This window comes from Solanum lycopersicum, chromosome 10 (assembly GCF_036512215.1).
Source record: "Solanum lycopersicum chromosome 10, SLM_r2.1".
In the NCBI taxonomy this organism is placed as follows: domain Eukaryota; kingdom Viridiplantae; phylum Streptophyta; class Magnoliopsida; order Solanales; family Solanaceae; genus Solanum; species Solanum lycopersicum.
Window position 1 is genome coordinate 6,603,857 of NC_090809.1, and position 17,722 is coordinate 6,621,578.

The 17,722-nt window shown below is 29.2% G+C and overlaps 1 protein-coding gene across 1 annotated transcript; it reads right to left on the reverse strand.

Annotated features, from left to right (window-relative positions):
- Positions 1–10,199: 10,199 nt before the first annotated feature.
- LOC101254430 (homeobox-leucine zipper protein HDG8-like) lies at positions 10,200–16,901 on the reverse strand. Its single transcript, XM_069289762.1, has 8 exons — positions 16,789–16,901; positions 15,957–16,074; positions 15,165–15,356; positions 13,855–14,355; positions 13,542–13,634; positions 13,229–13,438; positions 11,139–11,228; positions 10,200–10,559 (listed from the first exon to the last, which is right to left on the reverse strand). Exons 1-8 carry the CDS (start codon positions 16,899–16,901, stop codon positions 10,200–10,202), a joined length of 1,677 nt encoding a protein of 558 aa, XP_069145863.1.
- Between the last annotated feature and the right edge of the window lie 821 nt (positions 16,902–17,722).

A 17,722-nucleotide genomic window follows, 5' to 3' on the forward strand; every position in this document is an offset into this window, starting at 1 on the left:
AATAGTTTTAAATAAAATTTTATTAATTTATAATTTTGCGGGCCCAATGTCGCATGTCATTTTTTAATTAGCTATTTTATTATGTCAGCGCTAGTGTATCACACACTCTTTATATTTTTTGCTGATTATCAAAAAATGCCTAATAGAAATAATTTTGAATAGGTAAAAGGAATAAAAAGTTGCTAGTCTTAGTTAGGTGTCTAACTGAATTATGTGGACAAGTTTAAGAGGTTGTCGATGTCTTAAGCCAACATATACAATTAAATTAATGGAAGGTTCGATTAACATATCATCTTTGGATTTTACTGAGGTGATTGCATCCCAACAATTATCATTGCCATCATTTCTCCTCCATTGTTCAATTTTTCCACTAATGATGATGGAAAATAACTAAGTGAAGATTTGTCGAGGGTTGTTGTTTTGTCATCTTTTTAAAAATATCTTGATCCTCATTCTGTAAGGTAAAATTTTCTAATTACTAATCAACTTTTAAAATATATAAAGATTTACATCCAAATAATGAATCCACTATGTGATAATTCCTTCTTACTACTTTAAGAATCCTGCATTTAAAGTCTACTCGAAAATTAAATGTGTGGTATGCTTTTGAAGTTTATATTATATTAAGTCATATATATTATATCATCATCAAGCACATATTAACATAGAAAGTAAGACAAGCAAAATACATCACGGACTAGCATATGATGATTACCTGAAAGAGCAGCTTTAATAAATGTTTATGATTTGGCTTTTCGAGCTTGATTATTTGGTAGGTTTACAAGAAATTCAAGTAAACATTGACATGTTGTAACAAGAATTATGAGATATGATTGGAACAAAAAATTGTGGTTTCTTCTATAAAAAAAAATCGATGTACTTGAAGGCTTTTATGGATGACAATGGGGCGGGGCGGGATAGGTATAAGTCTATGTGAGGTAGGGCGGGTTTAGCCTTATGCGGGGTGGGGCGGCGCAGGTTGAAATAGTTTTTTCAGAAATTAAGTAGGGTGGGTGAATATTATTTCTCTCACTTTTCTAATTTGATCATTCTAATCTATCTACTTTCGTCTCTTTAACTGTTGTTTGTTCTCGTCTTTCATTCTTTCTCTGAGTTTTTTAAAAAATCTACGGTTGTATAACCAAATTTTCTAATGGTATTTAATACATATATTAAATTGAACTATATATTTGTAAACAAATTTAAATTTAATTATGAAACAAAGCCACCTAAAGGTGTAGAAAGTAGAAACTATTGGCCTGTTTTAACATAACAAATGAGAAATAATCAAATTAGATCTTCATTGCTTAAAATGTTAGATTTGTCTATTGCTTTAGAAAATTAATAAAGAAAACAAAAATAAATAAATATAAAATAAGTGGAGCGGGGTGGGGAGGGTCTTTGTGGGAAAGGCGGTGTCAGTTAAGAATTAAAAACATATTAAGTAGGGCGGGGAAGGTTGAAATTGTGCGGGTTAAGCTTCTACCCGCCCCGCACCTGACCCAACCCGCTCCATTGCCATCCTTAAGACTTTTGTGATGCAGATCAGAATACTTTATCAGTTAGAGAAAAAAAAGCAAGCTATAATTTCTAACTCTATCATGGAGGCTGAACTAATTGTTTTAGCTCCAATTAGTAAGAAAATGAATTGGTTAAGAGATTTATTGTTTCAAATACCTTATTTTAAAAAAACTATTTCCTTCTATTTTATTTCATTGTGATAGAACTTCTACGATTGGTAGAGTTCAACATCATTAGTACAATGGTAAATTCAGATCTATTAGGAGGAAACACAATAATGTAAGATCGTAATTGAAAAATGATATTATTAATGTTGTTATATCAAATGTTGTGATCATCTTGCCGATCCTCTTACTAAGGTCTTAACGAGAGAAAAGGTTTGGAGTACATCCAGGGGGATGGATTGAAGACTATAAATACTTGAGTCATATATGAGGAAACCTAATATGAGAACTAGAGATCCTATAACCTGGTTCGAAGGGAAAAACTAATAATATGATGACTTCTTGTGAAAAAATGTCCTACATTTTTATTCCTTCCCCATTATGTAAGTGCATTGTTTTCTGTAATTTGTGAAGGTTGAATTGATAAAACTCTTAATAAATATCTATCGACAGTATGAGTGGATTGTTAATTTTACTGGAGCACTCTCGACAAATTTCATTTATGTAATGTGTGGAAGTAGGTCGATTTCTATGAGAATGTGACTTACTCTCAAAAGCACTCATTAAATCAGGATACCACATGACCATAACATGCTGACTTTTAAGATTATTTCAACACCTTGATTATTATGAGTGAGATGTATTTTATTTCCTTAAAATAATCATAGTTCAAATCTAAGACTACTACGACTCTGGAGTAAAAATTACTATTTCACTAAGTGAATGTTCAATGTAGAGCACACCTTTATGATGCATAATAATCTTCCTTTAGTTGATAGAATCTCTTAATTAATATGAATGAGTGGAGATTATTGGTTCAACATTTTAATATTACATCATATTCTACCTAGGAATTACCACATTAACAATTTCTATTATTCTATTGGTAGCATCTACTAGATCATTGCTTGCCATGGATTAACATTTGTGACTTAGTGGATAGTTAATTAGAAAATACACTATTGTATTAGCTTTTGTGATGAACGTTGAAAAGTTGGTCGTTGTTTAAATGCATGTTAGAGGCATTGGTTACCTCTCTCATTATTCCATTCTTAATTTCTCTATTATTTTTGTAATCTGTGTAATTTCTAAGGTTGTTATTTTCAATATTTACGACATTATTATCTTTATATTAATTTCTAGGAAGACTTCTTCCACTATAAATAATGATGATATTTTGGTTTGGGACACATAACATAACAAGAAAAATATAGAGTGAAAGAGTTAGTAAAAAAAAGAGTTCTTATTAGTTGAAGGGAAATGTTCTTTTTGTGGAGCTTTTGATTCAACTCTTGTCCAGAGTTGTTGACTTATATAGTGTGATAGACTGTCGTATCCTGGAAGGGACAAGTCAAGAAGGACTATTGTTGGACTAGTGAAAACATATGTTGCAGTTTACTTGAATCTCTTTACAGAGAGGGAGCTATCCGCGTCTCAACTTGAAGAGATTTATTTTTTCATATTTATTTTCAATTTTAATCTTGTATTTTTGTTATAGTGTAACTTTTCACTATCACTAATCTTGGGATTTATTAGCTTCACAAAGGTTAGACAACCCCAAACTCTTAAATATTGAAACTTGGCTTGTAATCTTTCCATTATTCAAGCGATGTCAATTTTGACTTTTAATGAGGCACACAATTTAACATATAAAAAGAAGTTAAAGAGCTTTACCTCAAAATTTAAAAGTGCATGTGACTCAATAAACATGACATTAGTCAATTCAACCAAAGTTCTATTTTTTCTTTCCATTACACCATTAGAGGAAGGAAAATAAAGAACAATAGTTTCATGAATCATGAATTATTCGCAATGATCTAACAAAAAAATTAAGCTCATTCGAATCATATTCATGACCTCTATCACTTTATTTTTCATCAAGTAAACATATGTATACTTAGAAAAAATCATCAATGAAAGTGATAAAATATCTATTACCTCCACGAGTTAAAATTCCGCCAAGGTCACAAATACAATATGAACTAATTTTAACAAATCAGTTTTTCTTTCAACTTGAAAATGAAACATTTTAGTGATTTTTGGCTTTAATGGAGCCTCACACTTTTCAGAATTCCTTTTACCATTGGGATTAATACTAAACTACTCATGATTCCAACATGACTTTCATTAATATGACACAAAAGAGCATGCCAAAAATTGATAGAAGAAAACATATAAACAGAAGTAGAAACTTTATTCATTTTAATATTCAATGTATACATTCCATCATAAGCATACCCCTTTACCACAAAAATATCATTCTTCACAATTACATATTGATCAGATTCAGGAATCTGCTTAAATCTTGCTTATTAAGAAGAAAACTAGACATCAAATTTTTTTCTCATGGAAGTTACATCTTTTAAAGTTAATACCCTTCGAGAAATAAAAAATAATTTGACATCTCCCCTTTCAAGAACTTGAGTAATGTAAGAATCACCAAGCATGATGGTTTTAGACTCCTCAAAGTAAATTTTTTAAACCAAACTTTGTCATAACGGACATGACGGTTTGCATCAGAATCAGCCCACCATCAATCAATATTCTCTATCATATTTATGTCAGTAATCACCGCCATAAAAGATTATATGAAAATGTTTGCCTAAGGGTTAGGACCACATTTTTAGAATATGCAAAATCGAGCAATATGCTCATTCTTGCCATAAACATAGCATAATCCTTTGTCTTGAACTTGTAAATTATGTGCTTGGTTATTTTTATCATATTTTTTCTTGAATATTTTTTCTTCTTAGGCTTCAAAGAAGTATTTCTGTGGGATTCAGGAGTAGCATTATTTGAAGCAATTAAATTTATCTTCGTTGTAATGTTATTCTCTTATGTATATAAAAGTGCATCTTGTCCTCTTGTCTCTTCTTCCATACGTATTTTCATTATCAAGGTTTCAAGAGAGTTTTCCTTTTGTTTGTGGTGCATAGTTTATTGAAATTCTCTTTAAGAAGGTGGAAGTTTATCTACTATGCCACAAACAATGAGGTTATTTCCAATTTTTACCTCCTAGGACCTAAGCTCACCAACAATCGTTACAAAGTGTTGAGCTTGGTCTACCACTGATTTATTGTCCACCATTTGAAAACGAAAAATCTACTAGCCGAATATTTTTTCACTTCAGCCTCTTTGGTATCATATTCTCTGTAATGTTTTCCAAATTTTCTTTGCACTAGAGTAAGTTCTATCATAATAATCATTACAATTATTAAATAAACAATTAAGAATAATACCAACACTTATAGGAATCATCATCATACTTTTCCACTTTCTCTAGATGAGAAATAGTTTCATCGTCACTCATAGAGATGATGTGTACTTTATTCGGATATCTCTCTTTCTTTAAGGAGATTCAAGTCCATTGTAACAAACGTTCTTTCACCGATCCAATAGAAGTTCTCCTTAACTTGTCCCCTCCAAGATACAACAACCTAATCACGAAAGTGTAACTCAAAAAACTCTAGACAAGAGTTGAGTCCAAAGCTCCACAAAAAGAACACTTTCCTTTAACTAATAAGAAACTCTATTTTTTTTTTACTAACTTTTTCCTCTCTATATTTTTCTTCTATATTAAAACAAATGAAGACCACCACTTATTATACTAAAAAAAGTCTTCCTATCAATGAATATGAAGATAATGATTTGCTAAATAGTGAAGATAAATGGTCGTAGGAGTTACATAGGTTACAAGAGAAATTAAATGAAAGCTGTCAAATAAGTCTTGATATGGTTTTTGGTGACCCATTGACCAATAGTTGGTCAAATCCTCTTTAAAATGTAATTAAGTAAATTTGGGACTAAATTAACATTTTAAATTTTTTTTAATCTTTTATAAAATACAAAAGAACACTTCATTTTTTAACTTTTATAATTCTATCCAATTCATTTTTAAAAAAAAAATTAAAAATAGAATTTTCTCTTCTTCTCAAAATATTCTCTCTTCTCTTTTAGAAAATCTAAAAATCTGACGATCAGAACAAATATTCTCCCCCATTATCTTATCATCCTTCTCATCTCCGGTCGTGACTATCTCGTCTTTATGAACTGAAAATTGTATTCGATTTAAAATGGGTAAGTCATTTTTTGAGAGATTTTACAATTTTGCAACAATACTATGCTTTTTTCTTGGATTAATGAAGAATAAATTATTCTATAGATGTGAAAAATGAATAATAATGTAATGGTACCTATTATATATTGTTTTAGAAAGAAAATTAACTAACCCAAAAAGTCAAATCTTTGAGAAAATGTATATTTAAGGTTAACATTAAGTTGAAAATTTATTTTTTGTTGTTCTTTTTGTAACCAGTTTGTTCATATGATTTAAGAAATATAGTTTTTTTCACTTGTCTAACAAATATGAAGTGTAAGAGATTGGAAAAATCTATTTCTCAATCACTATCTATAATTAGTGAAAGAAAAAAACAATGACTACTGCTCTGTATCACACTCAAACCCAAAAGGCAAGGAAAACATGAAGTGGAAGGAGAAGGACCTAAAGCTGGAGAAGAAAAAATTGAAAAAGAAAGCGAAAGAGAAAGAGAAAGAGAAAAAAGTCAAAGTCGTCAATTGTGATGTGTAGCAACAATATTGACCATTGATTAGATTGATGGTTATGTATACCATTGTGAATTACTTTTTTGTTGATAAGTTGTATAAAATAATTGGTAAAATGTTTATTTTTGCTGATAATATTAATGAATTTTTTTAAACAAATGTCAATTATGATGGAAAAGAAGAAATGTGGTGTATGTGACAACAGGTATAACTTATGTTGTAAAAATCCACCCACAGAATTATCACATGTGCTCCAATCGAAAGGATATATGTGACAACATATATAATCTATGTTGTAAAAAACACCACAGAATTATCTATATGTGCCCCAACAGAAAGGATATATGCGACAACATATGTCACAGAAAGAAGATATGTGGCAACATATGTCTCATAAAGAAGATATGTGACAACATATGTCAGAGGAAGGAGATATGTAGTAACATATGTCACAGAAAGGAGATAATGTGCCAACATGTCATTGTTACCAATGTGGTGTCTATTGAAACATATATAACCTTTTGTTGTAAAAAAAAAACCAATAGAATTATCTGCATGTACCCCAACAGAAAGGATATATGTGGCAACAAATGTCACATTATGAACTGTCAAAAAAAAATTTAAAAAGTAAATAAAAATGTCTAAAACAATCGCCCTTGATTTTCCCTCTCTCCTCTCCTTTATAAAAGGTTGTTTCATTTCATATTTCAAATTTAATTTATTTTTACTAATTTTATTTTTCTTTTCTCTCTTTCCTCTCTCTCATTATTTCTTTACAGTTCAAATTGTTGCTATGTTTTCTACAATATCAGTGGTAATATGTTGCGATTTTTTTCTCCAACAAAGTGTCGTTGCCCTCATCATTTCTAGTTTATCGTTGATATCTTTTAAGATAAAATTTAATAGTTATTGGCATTAAATCAGGACTTTTGAAGTGGTTTTTTCACTTATTTGTTTGTAGGATGTTGGGTTGTTATTCCTTTTGAAATATTATCCGATTAAAAATAATACATTTTAGGATGTACATGTTGTCACATATGACATGTCTGTTACGTTTTCTCCAACAAAACGTGTATGTTGTCACATATGTCACTTCAAGGTTGACTTAATCGATAAATTGAACGATTTAGGAATGAAAAAATGTCAAATTGGATCAAATTGTAATACTTTGGACCATAATTAAACAATAAAAATATGTTATAACACTCGAAACAACAATTTACGTGGGTGTTATATAACCATCATATGAAGTTACTTGATCATTGTATGATGAATTAGTGATATAATTGTCTTTGTGAAAATAATTGATAAAATTGATGAAAGTTATTGTGTTAGACCATATTTTTATGCTTAGACATGTTGTATGACTATATATTAGTGTTACATGTTGAATTAGGTGACAACTTAATTGAATTAACCCCAAAAGACCATTTTATGATATACATATGTTGTCACATATAACATGTTTGTTGCAATTTTTCCAACAAGACGTGCATATGTTGCCACATATGCCACTTCAAGAATGGGTTAATCGATAAATTGAACGACTTAGGAATGAAAAATGTCAAATCGGATCAAATTTTAGTACTTAGCACCATAGCTAAGCAATAAAAATATGTTATGACAATTGGAACAACGATTTACAAGGGTGTTATATAACTATCATATGAAGTTACTTACTCATTGTATGATGAACGAGTGATATGATAATCTTTGTAAAATAATTGATATAATTGAGAAAGGTTGTTATATTAGACTATAATTTCGTACTTAGACATGTTGTAAGACTATATATTAGTGTTACATGTTGAATTAGGTGACAATTTAATTCAATTAACCCTTATGATATACATAAGTTGTCATATGTGACATTTCTGTTGCAATTTTTCCAACAGAATGTGCATATGTTGTTACATATGTCATTTCAATGATGGATTAATTAATAAATTGAGCAATTTAGAATGGACAAATGTCGAATTGAACCAAATTTTATTGTTTTGAACCAACATTATGCAATAAAAATATACTATAACACTTAAACAATGATTTATAAGGGTGTTATATAACTACCATATGTACTTACTTGATCATTGTATGATGAACTAGTGGTATGATAGTCTTTGTAAAAATAATTGATAGAATTGATGAAGGTTGTTGTATTAGACCATAATTTTGTACTTAGACATGTTATAGGACTATATATTAGTGTTACATGTTGAATTAGGTATTATGATATACACATGTTGACAAATATGACATTTCTATTGTAATTTTCCCAACAAAAGATACATATGCTGCCACATATGTCACTGCAAGGATGACTTAATCGATAAATTGAGTTATTTTGGAATGGGAAAATGTCAAATTGGATAAAATTTTAGTACTTTGAACCATAATTAAGCAATAAATATATGATATAACACTTGAAACAATGATTTACAAGGGTATTATAACTATCATGTCAGTTGCGACAAGTAAGTCATTTGTTGCCACATGTCTAGCTCATGTATTGCAACTTGTGTAAGTGATATGTTGTAACATATGTCTATTCTGTTGCTATTGAAATAATATTTCTATTGCTACATATTACTATAATTTGTTTGAATAGCCAATTGTTGCAACATATAGCAATTTGTTTGAAACGCGAATGCAAATTATTGAAAAAATTCCAAGTGCCCAGATGATGATAAATGATTTCAAAGAACTATTAATTTTACATATCAAAACAATGGTGTGTGGCCCTAATCATTTATGAAGTAATTTCAATTGATAGCAAATGAAATCTGATCCATTGATTAAATTAGTCAAATATGATTCAAGAAGAAAAAAAGAAGAAAGCTCAAGGACTAATAGCCAAGACCAATACTGTACGAAAAGAAGAAGAAAAAGATAAAGAGAACAGGAAGAAAGACAAGCAAGCAAACAACAACAAGAAGAAGAAAAATATAACGAGAGTAGAAATTAGGTTATTTATTTCCCCTTTTGGTACAATTTGCTGGTGGCTTTCCACAATTTTAATTCCCAACAAAATTAGTTAAATTAGGTTTTAGTCAATTTATCTTTTTACCCTTCATTTAATTCAATAAATCAAAATGTCAACTTATAAACTTGAGGACAACTCCACAATTTGTTAATCATTTATCACATAATTGTCATCTACACCCAATACTTAAGACTTAACCGCCCATTTGAAACCTTACTGTCACTTTTTTTTTAAAAATCTCAAGTTACAAAATATAATGAAGGAATAATGATGAAATTAAAGCCATTACACGTTCCGCCAAAAACCACTAAGTGGTCAATAGAAATCCCAACGTTCACCACATTGAATCACTAATAAGATTGGCAATTAAGCCAAATATGCACCTAGGCCACTATGCCTAACTTCTGGCATGAGTTAATCAAAATAAGGGAAACCATTTTAACATAATTAAAAAAATATTAAAATGCTCACACAATCTCACATAACCAACACCAAACATAGAAAATGAAAATTGGTAAAAAAATTATTAAAATGCTCACACAATCTCACAGAACCAACACCAAACATAAAAAATGAAAATTGGCCTACAAGTTAGAAAGACAAAATGAGTTGGTAGAAGAGAGGGGGAGGTGGAGACAATGGTATTCCCAACTATATTTAGGCCAGATACAAGTTAAATATTTCTAAGAATAAACTAAATATGTACCATTTAAAATATGGTGGAAACTGGCCATGTTATTAATTTTGGACGCACCACATTTAGATAAATTTGGCCAAACATGCTAAAAATTAATAACCAAACAAAAAAGGTCTCAAAATTTAGTCTATCAATATAAAAGATAATAGCAATAACATATCCATCGTCACATAAAAGGAGACACAACATCCTTCAAAAGTAACAAGTTGTCTTAAGTTTTAAAATCCCTGATAAAATAAAATAACAAAACGAAACAAATTCATCATAATTTTTAATCAGAGCAACCCAATAGTGCTTTGATTTTTAAAACCGTATAGCTCAAAAGGTTATGAATATAAGCCATTTCCTCCTCATGTTGGTCTTGGGAGATTGAATTATTTGCAAAATTCAACTTCTGAAAAGCCACTGTCAAGATTGATCCATTTTTTACATTTTCATTATTGTCGGTGAGGCGGCCATCAGGACTTATGATGATACCTGAAGGCAAAATAAAAACTTCTTCCGCATTACCTCCACTGAGAAATGACTTGTATGCTGTTGAATCTATTAGTCCATAGATTAAAAAAGCTCCCATTTTATCGATGCCTGACTCTTGAAGAAGTACCATGTTGTTCTCCCTTGTCGTATTAAGCTGCATATGCATATAAATAGTTTAAGAAAAAACAGTGTAAGCACTAAAAAAATAATTCTTGTCCTTGTTGTTGTCGTATGTATTTTAATAGTTTCTCCGTTTAAAAAAAGATGACCTAGTTTGATTTGGAACGGAGTTTAGAAAAAGAAAAAAAAAACTTTTTAATTTTGTGGTTCGAAATAAAAGTTATGTCAAAAATCCTTTAATCTTATACTATTAAACATGTTACTTGAAAAATTAAAATTAAAATGCTGCTAAAAATAAAAAGAAATCATTCTTTTTGAAACAAACTAAAACTAAAAAGGAAATAAGGTTTCTTTTTTAAACGGGGTAGTAATAAGTTTGTCTACCACTCAAAAAGGAAATTAGACCACAAAAAATGCCTTTTGAGTAAGTAATCAAAAATAAAGTGGAAAAAAGTAAGTTCGAAATTTTGGTATTTTTATATGTGAAAACAAGATGAATCCAAATCTTAAGTATTGGTTTTTTTAATTCTTCAGCTAAGGTAAAATATCATTATTTGATAATATAAGAAGAAAATAGCAAATCATATACAAAGAAATAAAATATGAAAAATACCTCAATGAATGTAATACAATTTTTTGTAGAAGTTCCCGTAGACAGTCGATCCATTTCAGCGGTATAATTTCCCCCAGAAAAAGCATCCCACTAGAAATAAGAAATCAAAATCAAATGATTAAAAAAAATCATGATTTGATTGTCAAATATTAATGCATGATCAGAGTATAAAAGACCATATTATAATAAAATAAAATTAACTATGCATAGTTAATTCTAACAACATAATCTGAGAGCCTAATATTGATAGATAAGTAGAATTTATGACTTCATCTTGATGGTTTTAAAAAAATATTAACACTAGACCTATTGTACTTTTAATATTATGAGTTACGATTCTCATATTTATTGAATTTTTTTGTGAATTGCACATGAAAATCAACACAAGGATTGAAAAAAGTTGATAATACAAGGGTACTTTGAAGGGTTATTTGATTAAAAAATAAGTTATATAGGTTGTTTGATTTATTGCATTAAAAATAAATATATACAGTGCAAAGATACATATAATAAGATCTTTGTTTAACGACAATATTTCGCTATGATATCTAACTTTCTTTGGAGTTGATGTCAATATCATATTAATATAATATGTTCTTTATAACAACCAAAAATATAAATGAACAAACTACAATATTATAAATAGGTTTGACACATACCTGATATCTTGTGTTGATATCGTTGAGAAGATCAAAAATAGTTTCAAATGAAAGAGGAACCCACAGAGAAGTAGCAGCAGTAACAATGAAGCCTTTCGATTGGGTAGTTTCTTTATTTTTTCTTATCGAAACTCTATCTTCGTTATTCAAAAGTAATGAAGTTGAAAAATCTAATTTATCTGTCATACTTAGGATTTCACAAAACCTCTTCACCATTCTTTGAGATATGTTCATCGCATTTTTCAAGCCTTCTGAAATATCATTAAAAAAGTAAAAATTAATATTGACTTATCAAATTAGGGTGTGTTTGGTGTGACAAGGCAATTTTTTAAAAAATAATTTGTTTTGAAGAAAATATGAAAAAATTTAATGAAAATTGATCCTTGATAATAATATTAGCAAATCTAGTGTTTTGATGATATGTTCAGGTGTTAAAAAAAATGTGAAAAGTGATCATTTTTCCTGCTTCTTTGTTGGAAAATATTTTTATGGAAAATAATTTATTTTTTATCAGAAACACACTATCCAAACACATGCCTAAAGAAAAACAAAACTTTACGGATATATTTTGAGTTAAAATTGTGATAATTGCAAAGAAAAATGTCTTTTACCCGAAGATAAAAGAGGTGATCAATTTTCAGACCTTTTAGACAAAAATATTTTCTCTAGTTAAACATTGAAAAATAACTTTTTTTTTAAAAAAAAATAAGAAAATCATACCAAGCACACTTTTAAAGCAAAAAAAAAGAACTTTTGAAAGGAAGGAGACGTTTCAAATAAACAAAAAAAAATTAATAAAAAGCATTGATTTAAACCACATCAAGATTTTCATTTTTTTCTAATCAAAGCTGCCTTGAGATGATTCATTTTACATTGACTCTTATCTTATTTTATAGAATATTTTTGAAAAGTCATAAATAGTAAAGAATGAGATATAAAACAGAACCTCCTTTGAAACCTGTTGTAGACATTTCATTATTATATCTCTCAGACGTCCTTTCAAGTGTAGCAATCCATCTTTCAGCTCCATATATATGACGTCGACATAACAAGTGTCTAAAGAGATGATTCACCTCATGACATTTTTCATCTATTTGAACATGTTCAATCCATGCAACCTACAAGACAAAAACTAATCAAGAAAGCATAATAATAACTTGATCATTGGATATACATAGAAATAAGGTTGTTATCATCATACGTGTAAACTTCTACCTATGTAAAAACTTCTTGGAAAATAAGCTAAATGTAAATAGTGATATTTATCATCGGTTTGAGTTATCTAAACAACCTCTTATAAAAATGCAAGATAAATATGTGTGCCCTTGTGGTCCGACCCTTTCATAGAACCCCCGCATAGTAAGTTTTTAGTGCACCAACTACCTTTTTATATAAATAGTGATTAGTTGAGAGAGAGAACGTAATTCTTACCACACTTCTGCCATCGCCTATTTCTTGAATTAAACAACCAGAAGGAAACTTCCAAGCATAAGAAGGTGCACAAATTTGAATCTCTTTGAATAAATCATAAGAAACATCCACCATTATCCATGTTGTTGGTTGAAGTTGTTTACAACAACGTATGAAGACAAACTCTCTAGCTTCAACTAGAGGAGATAAAATATGCATCTTTTCATACATCTGTTTTCAAGAATCAGAAAAAAATTAGATCATTTTTGTGAAATAATTTTAATATCTATTTAATTTTTAGGAATTCTTTTTTAAAGTTGAATTAAAATTTTACCAATTGTATAGAGACTTCTGTATTCCCAGAATCAAGAACATCAACAATCTTAGCTTTTGTGACTATAGTAGGAAACATGTTCATCCATTTGATCTGCATGTACAGAATCACGATTAATGATTATAAAAAATATTAATTACGCCTAAAAAAAATTCAAAAAGCTATCCAAAAGTTGATAGCACACAAACTATATACACTTTATAAAGCACATGAGAGATACTTATATATAGCGATTAGCCTAAGCCCAAAGAAAACAATATAACTTAACTTGTAAATTGAATTGTTTTAACATAAAAAAAATTAAGTGACTTACTGGATTACGAAAATTGTTGATCAAATCAATTCCAGTCATTGGCACAACTCCAAAATACCTTGATGATTCAATTCGAGCAGTTGATGATTTATAAGGTCGATTTGAATTTGGAAATGTTGTATCATAACCCTCACGATGAATAGTCCACCCTTCATCGACTGATGATTTTATCCAAAGTGGTTTATCCACATGCACAAGTCCAAGCAATTCATTGATAGCAGGAACAACTATCTCAAAAATAATTGATTTCTCCCCATTACTATCATCATGATGAAACCCATAATTTTCTTGTTCTAATTTTGATATTATTGGGATATTGTTCATACGTATTCGAGCATTGTAAATGTCATTATTATTTCCCGAAGAAGTATGTTCAATGGACGAGCCACATATAGTTTGCTTCAACAAAGATTTATCAGCCAGAGATTCAAGAGTAGAATTTGAATCCATCACAAAAGACTTCCCATCATAACTTGAGATGATATTTGATATTCTTTTACGCTGCAAAATAAAAATAATAATTGCTAAGTTAAATTACATACTATATTTATATTAAACATGATTTTGTGAATGTAAATATATAATGTATATAAATATATGTTGCATCAATTTCCTTCTTTCTTCTCTTCAATTATTCCAACGACTTCTTCTACTACTAGAGTCAATCGACTTAGAAAAGAAAATATAAATTCACACTTTTAATAGGTATCAGAGCAAGGTCTCACAACTTATTTACTAACAATAAGTAAAAATCTCTATGATGGGAGAGTATTGATAGTCGGCATGCTTGAAGACAATCCTATTCCTCTTAGAAGGAAGATGAAAAGATAGTATATGATTGTCAAAAATCAACTGAGCTAGTAACTTAAGAAAAATATATTTATGATTAGTCAAACAAATTTCAAAGCAGAGAAATTAGTGTCGGAATAACGAAGACAAGTTAGAAAATGAGAATGATAACATGGTCAATGTATGGTTTATGAAAATCAGCGAATCTAGTGAGCTCAGATCTAAAACTTGTAATAATTAAGTTTAATTAAAAGAATTATTAGATCATGATATATTTGACCTAAATCGAGTCTTAAATGATTTTTAAAGCTATTCAAAGAGAAATGAAGAGTAGGAAATATAATTAGTTTAACTATAAGGAACAAAGTAGACCTTATTTTGACCCATGTATCTGAGATACATGTATCTAGATGCACCGATACATGTATCTGAAATTTATCTAAGTAATGTATAGACAATTCTTTTTGAGCGAAAATAATTAATTAAAAATAATAATTAAAAAGATTGAATAAAAGGCTTACCTCCTCTCTCAACTTTTGAATGTTTATCTTCATTTTTTCTACATTTCTTGCTCTCTCTTCTTCTCCAATGGATGGACCATCACTTTGTGAGCCCATGTTATTTTTAATTGCCTCTTTCATTGCAATAATCTCTAAACGCAATGTTTCATTTTCGTTTCGAAGAGTCTTGTTGTCTGATCTCTCATCTTTTGTCTGAGGAAATATAATTAATTTAAGATGTTAAGTATAGTCGTAAATAAGAAAAAATATAGTTTGTTCGTAATTACTCAAATAACAAGAAAATAAGGTAAGAAATTTTTTTTTTGGGTTATCGTAAGAAAATTGGGTTACGGTCCATTTTAAGTTTTGGAACTTTTTAGAGAATTCATCTATTTTAAATAATTTAACATGATTCTAATTCAACAAGAAGAAAATAAATAATTGATTTAAGAAGCTATATTGAAATTGAAACGTAAAATAGTCAATAATAGAAATAATTGTATACAGGGGAAAATTAAAAAGATGAGGAAGTAATTAAATGTACTGATTAATATTATAGAAAGAATTTATTCTATTTAATTACACATTCGAAAAATTTAACCAAGTTTAAAAATATATTTTGGGGCCCAACCCTAGAGATTCACTGGCCTTGACTTCGATCTGACCCTACTTTTAACAAGTCCTTTTTTGTCCTCTAGATTTTTGCATGATATAATGGAAAAAGATGTATTAGTTCATCATTGTGTGCAAATAACAATAATAATCCATCAATTAAGTATAATTAACTTAATAGTAAAAGGACTAATCAATTACCTTTGATTGAGTCCTTTTATTTTGAAACCAACCCTTGACCTGATCAGGGTCAAGCCCTACTTCGAAAGCCAGTTGATTTCGTTGGTCCTCGTCTGGAAATCGACATATCTCGTAAAATCTACATTTCAAAATTCACAAAAAGATTTATTGTTATTGACCATTAAAAATATGGTGAATCGATACGTATATCTCTATCATTAACTAGGCTCTGAAGTTCGAATTGCTGGAATGAAAGTCGTCCTTGATAGATAATATTTTACAATCAAAACAAGACTTAATTCCCAATGTGAATTTAGTCATAAAGATAGTATTAGATACTCATCTTGGAACTAAATATTGATCATTAATCATTTATCTTTAATTAGAGGCCTCATGTTTGTGTTTTGAGACTTTGTGTTGTCATCTTTAATCTGAAGCATTTTATTGATGTAAATCTAAATTAGTTGAATCCTAAATAGAACTTTCCGATGCAGAGGGCCGAATTAGTGGATCCCTAAATTAAGACTTTTCAATGAAAGTTGAGCCCCAAAAATGTATCAAATAACACGAGAAAGTGAATGAGTTTTTTGGTTAAAAAACCAAAAAGGAATTAAAATTAAAGAAAAGCACCGCCTTATGCTAAATGTAATAATAAATTATAAAGAACAACCCAATGCACCTATAAAAGATTTATTATATACACGGTAGATCATATCGTTAATGAATTTTGATTTTTCACTCACATTTCTTAGGAAAATAACACCATATCTAGACAAACAAAATCAAAAAAATAATAAATCAACATACATGGAGGTTCAAATATTATTATTTTTTTGAATAAAATTAATCTTACGCTTCAAGTCTCTGAGTAGCCTCCACAGAGTGCCTCTGACCCTGTCCTTTCCTTTTTGATGCATTTCGGCGTGTTGACGATTCTCCAACATGTTTTTCCCCCGAATCTGCCATTTTTATTGCTAATTTTCTGTTCAATAATACAAAATAACAAAAAAAGAACACAAAAAACAGTCTTAATATCTTTGGTTTATTTTTTACCCAATCAATTTATTTATGAAGCAACTAGAATTGAACAAAGAGAAAATAGATATATAAGAGAGATTTTTACACACCTTTCGATTGAAAAAAACATGTCATAAGTTGATAGTAAGTGATCTATTTATATAGTCGAAAATTAACTAACTTGCCATGTTAAAGACACAGAGAATCTAGTATTGCAATATAGTAAGAGGGGGTATAATAGGGAATATAAAATGTGAACACAAAATAATATTTACGATCTATCCATTTTCCTTTAAAAAAAAATAAAAAATTGGTATGTAATTAGTATTATGGTATGCTATTTAAATATTATCCATAAATGGACAAATAATTATAACCTCCCTCAAGGAACAAAGATTTACACTCCAAATTAAGTAAAGCTAAGGCATTTAGATTTTTTTTTGGTAACTGAAAAGTCACATTCTCTCACCTCTATTTCTAGTCAAAATTAAAAGCAAGTGACTTGCAACTGGATCCGCACAAATCATAGTCAATACTCAATAAAAATAAATCGAAGATATAAAGCCAACCTAAACTAAAGTATTATGGATTAAATTTTAGTCTAAAGTCCTAAAAATGGAAAAAAGGAGAGTAATAATGATCATACAAGCCTAATAATTCATCCTACATCCGTCCTATTGATCATGAAACTCAATTTTATATAGAAACTAACTAACCTAATTAAAAAAGTGAAGACCATAACCTACATTAGCTAGCGTTTGGCCATAGAT

Bases quoted from the DNA above. Each gene is read 5' to 3' on its own strand.
- LOC101254430 (XM_069289762.1), bottom strand. From the start codon at position 16,901: ATGGCAGATTCGGGGGAAAAACATGTTGGAGAATCGTCAACACGCCGA. The intron at 16,075-16,788 runs GTAAGATTAATT...TTTGAAATGTAG, and splicing joins GCTACTCAGAGACTTGAAGC to ATTTTACGAGATATGTCGAT. The intron at 10,560-11,138 runs GTATTTTTCATA...ATGCATATGCAG, and splicing joins ATTGTATTACATTCATTGAG to CTTAATACGACAAGGGAGAA.